At 36.9% G+C, this 11,801-nt stretch overlaps 1 protein-coding gene across 1 annotated transcript in view; it reads right to left on the minus strand.

The window, feature by feature from the left end:
- krt222 (keratin 222) overlaps window positions 1-11,417 on the minus strand; it is a 19,847-nt gene extending 8,430 nt beyond the window's left edge. Inside the window, exons 1-4 of the mRNA XM_067415028.1 lie at window positions 11,207-11,417; window positions 10,902-11,105; window positions 3,805-3,887; window positions 910-1,135 (exon numbers count right to left, since the gene is read on the minus strand). Of these exons, the coding sequence (XP_067271129.1) occupies window positions 910-1,135; window positions 3,805-3,887; window positions 10,902-11,099 (507 nt within the window). The 5' untranslated portion in view covers window positions 11,100-11,105; window positions 11,207-11,417. The remainder of the gene's footprint in view (window positions 1-909; window positions 1,136-3,804; window positions 3,888-10,901; window positions 11,106-11,206) is intronic.
- Window positions 11,418-11,801: the final 384 nt, after the last annotated feature.

Raw genomic sequence — 11,801 nt, forward strand, 5'->3', positions numbered from 1 at the left:
GAAAGAGAGAGAAGGGGGGGGATGAAAGGGAGGAAGAGGAGAATTTAAAGGGATCCTCTCATGAGGAATCAAAAGAGTGACAAAAACGTACTGTTGCAGGACTTCTTTCAAAGTCCACAACAAAAAATGTGTCATTCAGACATCTGTAACCCAAATCCATTTGTCATTGTCATAAACAGGATAGATATTGTTATTCTTAAGAAAAAAACCCCGAAATGATAAAGACCTGTTCCTATGGAGGTACTTACAATGGGGGGGGGGGGGGGGGGGGGGGGACTTTGTTTCCTGACGGATAAAAGTTTGATATTTTAGCTACAATAAACTACAATAGAGTCTAATAACTAATATCAATCAGCATGTGATATTTGTGTACATAATAAACATTCACAAATTAAAAGAACAAAAGATTATATTGGTAAGTTTAGAGTACAAAATATAATTCCTTTTTTTTCTTTTGATTTTATTGTGAAATTTGACCCTATCTTTCACATTTTCTCTAAATGGCACTAGTGGAAGGTTGTGTAAGTTCAGAGATGATGTGTCAAAAAACACTCCATTATTCCCTACACGCACGCACACACACACACACACACACACACACACACACACACACACACACACACACACACACACACACACACACACACACACACACACACACACACACACACACACACACACACACACACACACACACACACACACACACACACACACACACACACACACACACACACACACACACACACACACACACACACACACACGCACACACACACACACACACGCACACCTTTCCCTGAGGCTTACCGCAATTTGGCAGTAAGACATCAAGGAACATTTTTAACAAGCATTTTCACTAAAGACATGCGTCAAGGTTTTTGACGTTAAGTGCTAAATATGACTGACATGACATTCACAGTGACAAACAATTAGACACACAATCACTAACTGATATTCAAACACACACAGTGTCTCCACCTGATTTTCCTCCACGATTTGCTGTAACTCATTTTGGGATTCATAAAGCTGCTTTTCCAGGAGTGTGTTGGCCGTCTCCAGCTCTTTCTTCTTTATCTTCAGCTGTGAGACCTCCAGCTCCTTTAGGAGACGGAGTTTCTCCACAGTTTCACACCTACACACACACATACGCATGCTTGTTGGGTATATAAATGAAAGGGGGCTACTATTGTTTTTACATTTTAAAGGGATAGTTCACCCAAAAATAAATATTCAGTGATCATTTACTCACCCTCAAGTTGTTCCAAACTGAATTTCTTTCTTCTGTTAAACACAAAAGATCACATTTTGAAGAATATGTGGAACTAAACAGTTGATGGACCTCACTGACTTCCATACAGGGAAAAAACTATCCTATGAAAGTCAATGGGGTCCATCAAATGTTTGGTTACTGACATTCTTCAAAATATCTTCTCTTGTGTTTAACAGAAGAAAGAAATATTTATTCTAGTTTGGAACAACTTGAGGGTGAGTAAATCATGACAGAAATTTCATTTTTGGGTGAATTATTCCTTTAACATTTATTTAAAAATTAAAACAGTAGAAATATTCATGAAACAACTTGACAATTGTGAAGGATAACTCATATAATTATATAATAATAATTATAATAATTTTCACAAATGAAAAAAAATGTCTTTCAGGATCAGAGCATCAAAAGCTTTAATTTATAAATTAAAATATTATAAATAATAATTTAAGTTTAAGATGCACTATGTAACGTTTCCATCAGCTAGAGGGTGCCTATTCAAAACTAAGGCGTAGTTTGATGATGCCAAGTTTGAGTGCAGAATCTTGGGACATGCGCCCTGCGTCTCAATTCGCATACTATCCATACTAAATAGTATTCAAAAAGAGAGTAGGTCTCCAATTGTAGTATGTTGAAAAGAGTTTTCCAAAGATACATGTATGGTCTACTATTTGGGTCAGAAGTGTGGATAGACGCACACTCTAATGGCGTAGGCTATATTGTCCACAACCTTTCGGGGGATTCGATTAGAACTACAAACGTGGATAAAAAGTGTTAAAACTACAAACATTACAGACGTGCGAGTCCGACGGTTAAGTAGAGAGAGATTTATATAAAGGGGTTTGAGTGATCAATTACCAGTATTTAACCTGACAAAATATATTTATTCAGTGATATCCACATTATATTTCACTTGCCATATATTTCGGCCATTAACTTTTAAATTCATCATTATATTAAAACAACTAACACATGGAATAGGAGTAGTAGTTTGTCCCAAAGCTTGCATACTCTTCTGCTACACACTCAAAAGTATGTACTTTTTTCTTCACAAAACGAGCACACACTTTTTAGGTCGTAGTACAAGTAGGTGAATTGGGATGCAGCGGTCTACACCTCACAGCCGGTGGAAAAGAATCGGGATAGGACTCGGGAAGAAATCATGTTGATGAATGTGATTATTAACGTATGAAGAAGAGCAGGACCGAGTGTTGAGGGAGCTGAGATTGTTGCCGAACACACGGCTCGCGAGCAGCGGGACTTTTATTATGACGGGACACAGTCGCCGCCGATGCCATTTCCACTTTTCCGGTCATCAGTAGGTACGCAGCTTTGTTTAACATATTAAATACATTTGAGTGTGTTGAAAATTATGTTATGACGTTACTTTGTACGTTCGCTCAGTGGCTGCTGTCACATTTGTTGCACACTGCAGTAAGAGTAAAGCGTGTCTGCATTATAAAACCGCAAATCGAGGAAAACGCAGATATACGAGGCAACAGAAAGTCGACTCCCACACGTCTCGGTTCCTTGGTTAATGGATTTACAAATCGTTGGAAACATTTGGGATATTGTAAGTACTCAATTTAACAAAATAGGGTGGTTTTTGGATATTTTACTGAAAAATTAGAACCTTTAATCTTTTCAAAATAGAATTTATTTCACTTATTCTCATTATTCTCATCCTTCACTTATTCTCATTATATTTCTTTGATGCATTTGTATTTAATACATTTAAAGTATTAAAATTGGCATTTCTCATAAACCCCAAAGGAAACCCCCTGTTGGGGAAACCCTCCTTAAAAGGAATATTCAACATTAAATACAGATTTGGTTCTATTGATTCCCAGAGAAAATCATTTGTATTCTTAATTCGGTTTTGTAAAAAGATCCCAAAAAAGTGCTGACAGAAATACACTTGAAAATGAAAGCATATGGAGCAAGTGTTTAAATATTTATGTCAACAATTTTTCTTTGTTAGTTTACAAACTGAAAAATTAGGCATATTTTGTTTTTGTGGCAATCAACATCATGCATTTAACCCAATTTAAAATGATACATATCACATACAGTCAAACATAGGTTACAGTCTCAGTGCCAGCCCACTGTTTAAAAAAAAAAAAATCAATAAACCAATCACAGAGCTGACTTTCTAAGAAAGTTAGACTGCTGTCATCCATCTCAAGTAATATAAGATTAAGCGTCATATTTGTTTTATTTTAGCTTAGATCATTATCAAGTGCTATGTTCAGACACTTGCTGTTTCCCACCACAAGAGGGCGATCATATGTTCAAATTAAAATATTTTGTTCTTTTGATGTGAAATTTTCCATTGGCATGTTAGGAATGCAGTGCATATTGAAGGTGACAAGCTACATTTGGACAAATATACAAAACATGCTGGGTTGGGTAGTGTATATCCCACAATGCAAAGCACTCCACCTTCAACTTACCTCTTTGAAATAATAATAATGTCTACTTTGTGTCTCATTTCAAGTGATTTTCATATTTCGTGCTTACTGAGAGTTTCTAACCTGGTCTTTAAATGTGCCGCCCTGAGTTTCACTGCATCGGATTGTAACAAAACTTCTGCATTTTCCATCAGGATCATGCTAACCTGCCAAAACAGAGAAGGAGGAAAATTAGGAGGAAAAATTACATATAATCAAGATGGAGAACGTTATAATTGCCCGTGGGTAGAAATTACCCTCTTGAGTAATTTAATCAGAATTATGATACAATTTATAATAATAAAAAAAAACAATAAAAAAAAACAAAACAAGGATCATTGATGATAAATGGCTGTCAACACCCATCTAATCATGGGAACGAAAAATCATTTCTAAAAGATTAGGGTGTATCAACGTGCGGTTTTTCTGGCTGTCTACTGATTGAATCTGTTTATGCAAAATACAGCGACTAAAGGAAGTTATGAAGACTTAAATGCTGCCAGGATTTTTGCACATTGCTCAATGCATTGATTGTATCTTGACGGAGTGATTGATTTCCCCCCTCAAAGCGCATAAAACAGTTAGCTATTTATCACATAAATCAACACAAGTCTGTTTTAAACTATGTTATTAGCATTGTGGCAAATCGTTCGCAGGTTGCTATTATGTTAGGGTCAAAGATCAAGCCAACAATGATTGACAATCAGATGGTCAGAACGGCCTCTGGCACCGGAACGGTTTTAGGAAGCACAGGTGTTAGCCGTCTGTCTAACAGCCTTCAGGTAATGAGTTAAAATCCCAGTAAGTCCCACTGAACTCAAACCAACAAACCTGGTTTAAAGAATTAGTCTGTTAAACAAAACAACAACTACGCAACAAAACAGTAGTATGCCATTATGAACATAGGCCTATATCCTTAATCTTGAATATAGATATCACATAATTATTTCATTTTGCACAATATACATACTGTATACTGTAAAATAGTATGAGTAGCTAGTCTTAAATATGTAATATTCCATCTATTTAATGCATGTATATTATACCCAGTATGCTGTGCATAGTGCATCATGCAAAAGGAGTAATGAACAAATCATTAATCTTGAATATAGAATGTTATGTAATTATTATAAGTAGCAAAGTATACTGCAAATAAAAAATGTGTGATAGTATTCTATACATGATCAGTCTCAAATACACAGTATTCTCAGGCAACTGAAAGGCGTCTTTACCTATGCTAATTAATGCATAGGTACATAATAATGGCATATATTCTATACAGTTAACATACTGTATAAATAGTATGGCATTCTGGACATATCCTTAGTCTCAAATATATAATAAGCCATCCATTACTGCATGCATATGTGCATACTGTATTACTGTATACAGCTAAAATAATATGAGTAGTATTATAGTATGACATATCTTTAGTCTCCAACCATCTAATTACTTTATGCATATTGTTACTGTAAAAATGTTGGTTTAGCTTAAAAAACATGTAACCTGGTTGCCTTAAAATTTTGAGTTTATTGAAATTAAAAAATAGAGTTGATACAATGAAGGAAACTGGTTAAATAAATAGAAATTAAAAATATTATTGTATTTGTGAACCACATAAAAAATGTGATAAATCATGAAAGTAGCACTATTTGGCATGTTTCACTGCATCATCACAAATAAAACACACACACTCTAAAAAATGCTGGGTTATTTTAACCCGATGTTGGGTCAAATATGGACTAACCCAGGAATTGGGTTGTTTTAATCCTGCGGTAGGGTTAAATATTTGCTTAAGACAACCCAGTCGCTGGGTTAAAACAACCCAACTGCTGGGTTAGTCCATATTTGACCCAACATTGGGTTGTTTTTTTACTGGTAATTTTTTAGAGTGCACAATTACCCAATATGCTTACACAATCGTTTAATAATATTTTAATAAAGGTTGTCGATTCTCCAAAAATGTTCATTGTATTCACTCAAATTTTTTATTTCAATGAACTTTTAAGGCAACCAGGTAACTTATTTTTAAAATATTTTTTTACAGTGCTGTACATAGTACACACTGAAAAATAGAAGTACAGTAGTATGGCATTCTTAACAAATCGTTAAAATCAAGCATATGTGTCATCTATTACCAACCAACAGCCTAAAACCTGGTTTAAAGTCTTCAGCTTGGTTCGAAATATCATATTTCGACATACATACCACACATACTATTTCAGCAGAATGTAGTATGTATACTGTGCAGTTTGCAATGACCAAACTTGTGCCGTATAAAACCAGAACTCTACTGGGTTTGTGTATAACACAATGCAGTGCTGAACTTTCAAAATTACCCGTAATTCCTCGAGTTTGCTTGATCAGACATTTTACTCAAACTTGGAATAAGTAAACATACTGAATTTTTATATTTAATTTTTGCATACTATTTATCAATCAAGCAGTATACATTTCCATTTTAAAAGAAGTGTTTATCAACAGAACAGCTTTCTGATGGTTGTGTTTCTCATGGAGCACAATATTAGCCTTGCCTATTTTGATTGGCTGGCTGCCATTTTGATGATTCATGAGCCATCGTGACAGCATAATGTATGAGTAATCATTGTCATTGTCACTGAAAGTCACCCTCATATATAATGTATTTTGAGGGGATATAATGAATTAGTGCAGCTAATAGTGAATGCTTATGTGTTTATACAGGTAATGCAAATGCAAACTGCTAATCACAAAAGCTCATATTGTGTTTGCTTTTAGTTTTTGTTTGGAATGTTGTTGTATATGACGTACTGCTCAAGATGTGCTAAAAATAGTATGCAAAGATAAACATTTAAATGTATCATATGCAATATTGTTGTCAAAATTTTCATCTATTATTCAATTTGGCCTAAAAATTACTCCAAATTAAATCCACAAAAAGTTGGGACACTGTACAAATTGTGAATAAAAAAGAAATAATTGCAATAATTTACAAATCCCATAAACTTATATTTTATTCACAGTAGAATATAGGTAACATATCAAATGTTAAAAGTGAGAGATTTTGAAATGTCATGCCAAATATTGGCTCATTTTGGTTTTCATGAGAGCTTTGGTTTTTACACATTACAAAAAAGTTGGGACAGATAGCCATAAGAGGCAGAAAAAGTTAAATGTACATGTTAGGAACGGCTGGAGGACCAGTTTGCAACTTATTAGGCCAATTGGCAACATGATTTGGTATAAAAAGAGCCTCTCAGAGTGGCAGTGTCTCTCAGAAGTCAAGATGGGCAGAGGATCACCAATTCCCCCAATGCTGCAGCGAAAAATAGTGGAGCAATATCAGAAAGGAGTTTCTCAGAGAAAACTTGCAAAGAGTTTGAAGTTATCATCATCTACAGCGCATAATATCATCCAAAGATTCAGAGAATCTGGAACAATCTCTGTGCGTAAGGGTCAATGCCGGAAATCCACACTGGATGCCTGTGATCTTCGGGTCCTTAGACGGCCCTACATTACACACAGGAATGATACTGTAATGAAATCACAACATGGGCTCAGGAACACTTCCAGAAAACATTGTCGATGAACACAATCCACCGTGCCATTCGCCGTTGCCGGCTAAAGCTTTATATGTCAAAAAAGAAGCCATATCTGAGCATGATCCAGAAGCGCAGGCGTTTTCTCTGGGCAAAGGCTCATTTAAAATGGACTGTGGCAAAGTGGAAAACTCTTCTGTGGTCAGAAAGATCAAAATTTGAAGTTCTTTTTGAAAACTGGGACACCATGTCATCTAGACTAAAGAGGACGAGGACAACCTAAGTTGTTATCAGTGCTCAGTTCAGAAGCCTGCATCTCTGATGGTATGGGGTTGCATGAGTGCGTGAGACATGGTCAGCTTACACATGTGGAAAGGCGCCATCAATGCTGAAAGGTATATCCAAGTTCTAGAACAACATATGCTCCCATCCAGACGTCGTCTCTTTCAGGGAAGACCTAGCATTTTCCAACATGACAATGCCAGACCACATACTGCATCAATTACAACATCATGGCTGCATAGAAGAAGGATCCGGGTACTGAAATGGCCAGCCTGCAGATCTTTCACCCGTAGAAAACATTTGGCAAATCATAAAGAGGAAGCTGCGACAAAGAAAACCTAAGAAAGTTGAGCAACTAGAAGCCTGTATTAGACAAGAATAGGACAACATTCCTATTCCTAAACTTGAGCAACTTTTCTCCTCAGTCCCCAGACATTTGCAGACTGTTTTAAAAAAGATGTCACACTGTGGTAAACATGGCCTTGTCCCAACTGTGTTGATGCCATACAATTTAAAATCCACGTATTTTCCCTTAAAATTATACATTTTCTCAGTTTAAACATTTGATATGTTATCTATGTTGTATTCTGAATAAAATCCATGAAACTTTCACATTGCATTCTGTTTTTATTCACAATTTGTCAGTGTCCCAACTTTTTTGGAATCAGGTTTGTATACTTCACAAAATTTGGCAAGGTATGTAATTGAATTAATGTACTACAACATGTAAGCATGCTGTAGACTATATACATACTGCAAAAATAGTATAGTATGGTAGTATGCCAAACATGTTCTTAGTATAGTATATACTACACTGCTCAAAAAAAAATAAAGGGACACTTTTTAATCAAAGAATAGCATCAAGTTTGTTAAACTCCCGGGATATTGATGTGGTCAGTTAAGCAGCAGAGAGGGTTGTTAATCAGTTTCAGCTGCTTTGGTGTTAATGAAACTAACAACAGGTGCACTTGATTTGCAACAATGAGACGACCCCCAAAACAGGAATGGTTTTACAGGTGGAGGCCACTGACATTTTTTCTCCAACTGATACCTGGACCTTACAGAATTTGCATATGTTGTCCAACTCCTCCAGAATGGCACATCAATATGTGTCATTGCCAGAAGGTTTGCTTCCAGCACGGAGGAGATTCCAGGAGACAGACAGTTACTCTAGTAGAGCTGGACAGGGCCATATAAGGTCCTTAGCCCATCAGCAGGACCAATATCTGCTTCTTTATGCAAGGAGGAACAGGATAGTACTGCCAAAGCCCTACAAAATGACCTCCAGCAGGCCACTGGTGTGCATATCTCTGACCAAACAATCAGAAACAGACATCATGAGGGTGGCCTGAGGGCTCTGACGTCCTCTAGCGGGCCTTGTGCTTACTGCCTGGCACTGTGGAGCTTGATTGGCATTTGCCATTGAACCGCAGAATTGGCAGGTCTGCCACTGGTGCCCTGTGCTTTTCACAGATGAGAGCAGGTTCACCCTGAGCTCACGTAACAGTTTAGAAAGGGTCTGGAGAAGCCGTGGTGTTATGCTGCCTGTAACAGCGTTCAGCATGACTGGTTTGGTGGTGGGTCAGTGATGGTCTGGGGAGGCATATCCATGGAGGGACGCACACAAGCATGCATACAAGCATGTTGGGGCCATACAAACTGCTGAGTGCCATTTTGAGTTGCTGCAATGAAATTTCAGTAAAATGGACTAGCCTGCTGCATATTTTTTTCACTTAGATTTGCAGGGTGTCTTTGAATTCAGTCCTCTGTAGGTTGATCATTTCCATCAAACGATGTGGCATCCTTTCATTCATAACACATTACCTAGTCCATATTAGTATAGATATCCAGCATGATATTTTTCCCCATCGAGATCTGATGTGTTTTCAAAGTGTTCCTTTAATTTTTTTGAGCAGTGTATATACACATAATAGTGGAATACATAAATAGTATAATTAGTATTGGGATTCCGAACATATTGGTAGAATCAAATATATAATATCTCATGTGGTTACTGCATGCATATTGTACCTAGTTTATGTACCCTGTACATACTGCATGATAAATAGTACATACTGCATGCAAAATAGTTTTAAAAAGACTTAAATAGTGAGCATCTGATCGTTAAATAGGCAAAAAGAGTGGAATGCCATATCCAACATAACCTTAATCTTGAATGTAGAATTTCATGTAATTTTATATGCACATTATACATACTATATTCATATAGTATATACAGGATACATACTATACTATATTCGGCAAAAATAGCATTAGTACTGCGGTATTACGCCATTCTGAACATATCCTTAGACTCAAATATATAGTGTCATCTAATTGTTGCATGCATATTGGCATACTGTACCCAATATACTGTGCATACTGCAAAAATAGCATGACAAAAACATTTTCTTAATCTTGAATATAGAATGTTATGTAATTATGCACAGTATACACAGTATGAGTACTAAAGTATACATAAGTAGTATACGTAATGTGGTAGTATGTTCAAACATATCCTAAGATTCCTATATAGTACATTATACTTGGTGTACAGTACATACTGCGAAATTATGGTTACTGCATGCATATGCCATACTGGCATCAGTATATTGTACATAACTGCAAAAATAGTATGCTTAGGATGTCATTACAAACATATCCTTAATCTTGAAAAACACTGCATAAACAGTATTAAAAAAGTATGCAAAAATATAGTATGCCATAAATTAATTCTTCACTGTAAAAACTTTTTTTGGGAAAAAAGTTACCTGGTTGCCTTAAAATTTTAAGTTCATTGAAATTAAAATTTTGAGTTAATACAATGAACATTTTTTGAGATTCGACAGCCTTTATTAAAATATTATTAAAAGATTTTGTAAGCATATTGGGTAATTGTGTGTGTTTTATTTCTGATGATGCAGTGAAACATGCCAAATAGAGCTATTTTCATGATTTATCAAAAATTTTATGTGGTTCAGATACAAAAATATTTTGAGTTTCTATTTATTAAACAAATTTCCTTTATTGCATCAACTCAATTTTTGTGGGCCACCACAACGGCATATTTTTGACGTCTTTTAATCCGACAAGCCTGAATAAACTCATTAGCAGAGAATCCATGACTTTGATTTGGGTGTGTCAATGTACAGAGACACCTAAAATGCACAGTGAGGCCTCCAGGGGCCGAATTGAGAAACGCTACAAATTGATAATGCATCTGAGAGAAAACAACCCCCACATTTAACATTTTAATTAGACTCTTCACCTCAGAGCCAGTCTGAGGGGTTTTTCAGGGCCACATTGTGTAAGTGCCTTGGGATATCCAACATAATGAAAAAGATAAGATGCAGGTAATGAGCGCAAACGTCACTAACTCACCTGAGCTTGAAGTTCCTGTGCCAGCGCTTCCTTGTCGCTCCAGTTCCGCCGAGGAGCGATGTTCCTCATTCCCCACTCGGCAATCTGCTCCTCCAATTCGCAGTTGGTCTTTTCCAACTGATTCACGTGCTCCAGAAACCCCTTCAGCCTTTCGTTCAGACCCCTAAGGGCCAATTTGGGCTCTTCCTGTCCCTCCATGGGGCCCTTTGCGCAGAATAAAACGAAATGTCTCAGAGCTTGCGCTGTAATGCCACACCTCAGATGATAGGATGTTTACCAAGTAAATATTTTGCTTGAATACCAACCGTCGACGTGGCTCCTACGGACAAGGAACAGGCCTTTCCCTGGACCTCGGGGTCGGACCGGTAATAGGGCAGTGAAAGGGGCCCACCAGGGTCCCTCCAGCCTCGTAAGCAAGAGGCCACGAATTGTGTCACGAGTTTTGCTGGTGCTTTTGTTCTCGCTGATCCTGGATTACAGTCATTTCACACATAAACAACACACACACACACACACACACGCTGCACAGGTCAAAGTCCATTTGTGTTTTATCTGCATGCGTGTTGTTGTTTGTGCCGGCTTTTGTATCTCGTATTTCGTGCAGTTTGTCTGTATCGCCGTAGGCTGTGTGCTTATGCGTGTTTGTTTTCACTATTAGCTTCATGTATTTGATAAAGCCTTCAGTTCTTTTACCTAATCGTTTTTCTGTCTAGGTGAACTCGGCTTAGGGTTAAGAGCTGCGATGTTAAGGCATGTCTTAGAGCTTCAGGGCATACTTACAAAACACAAACTACCTTACAGTTTGAGCGTTTTACTAAAGCTGTGTGGATTAACAAAAAACTGAGGGTGTATTGAACATTTATGTTACTATATATACTATAAGTTACTATCTTCTTTACA

This window comes from Pseudorasbora parva, chromosome 14, assembly GCF_024679245.1.
Source record: "Pseudorasbora parva isolate DD20220531a chromosome 14, ASM2467924v1, whole genome shotgun sequence".
In the NCBI taxonomy this organism is placed as follows: domain Eukaryota; kingdom Metazoa; phylum Chordata; class Actinopteri; order Cypriniformes; family Gobionidae; genus Pseudorasbora; species Pseudorasbora parva.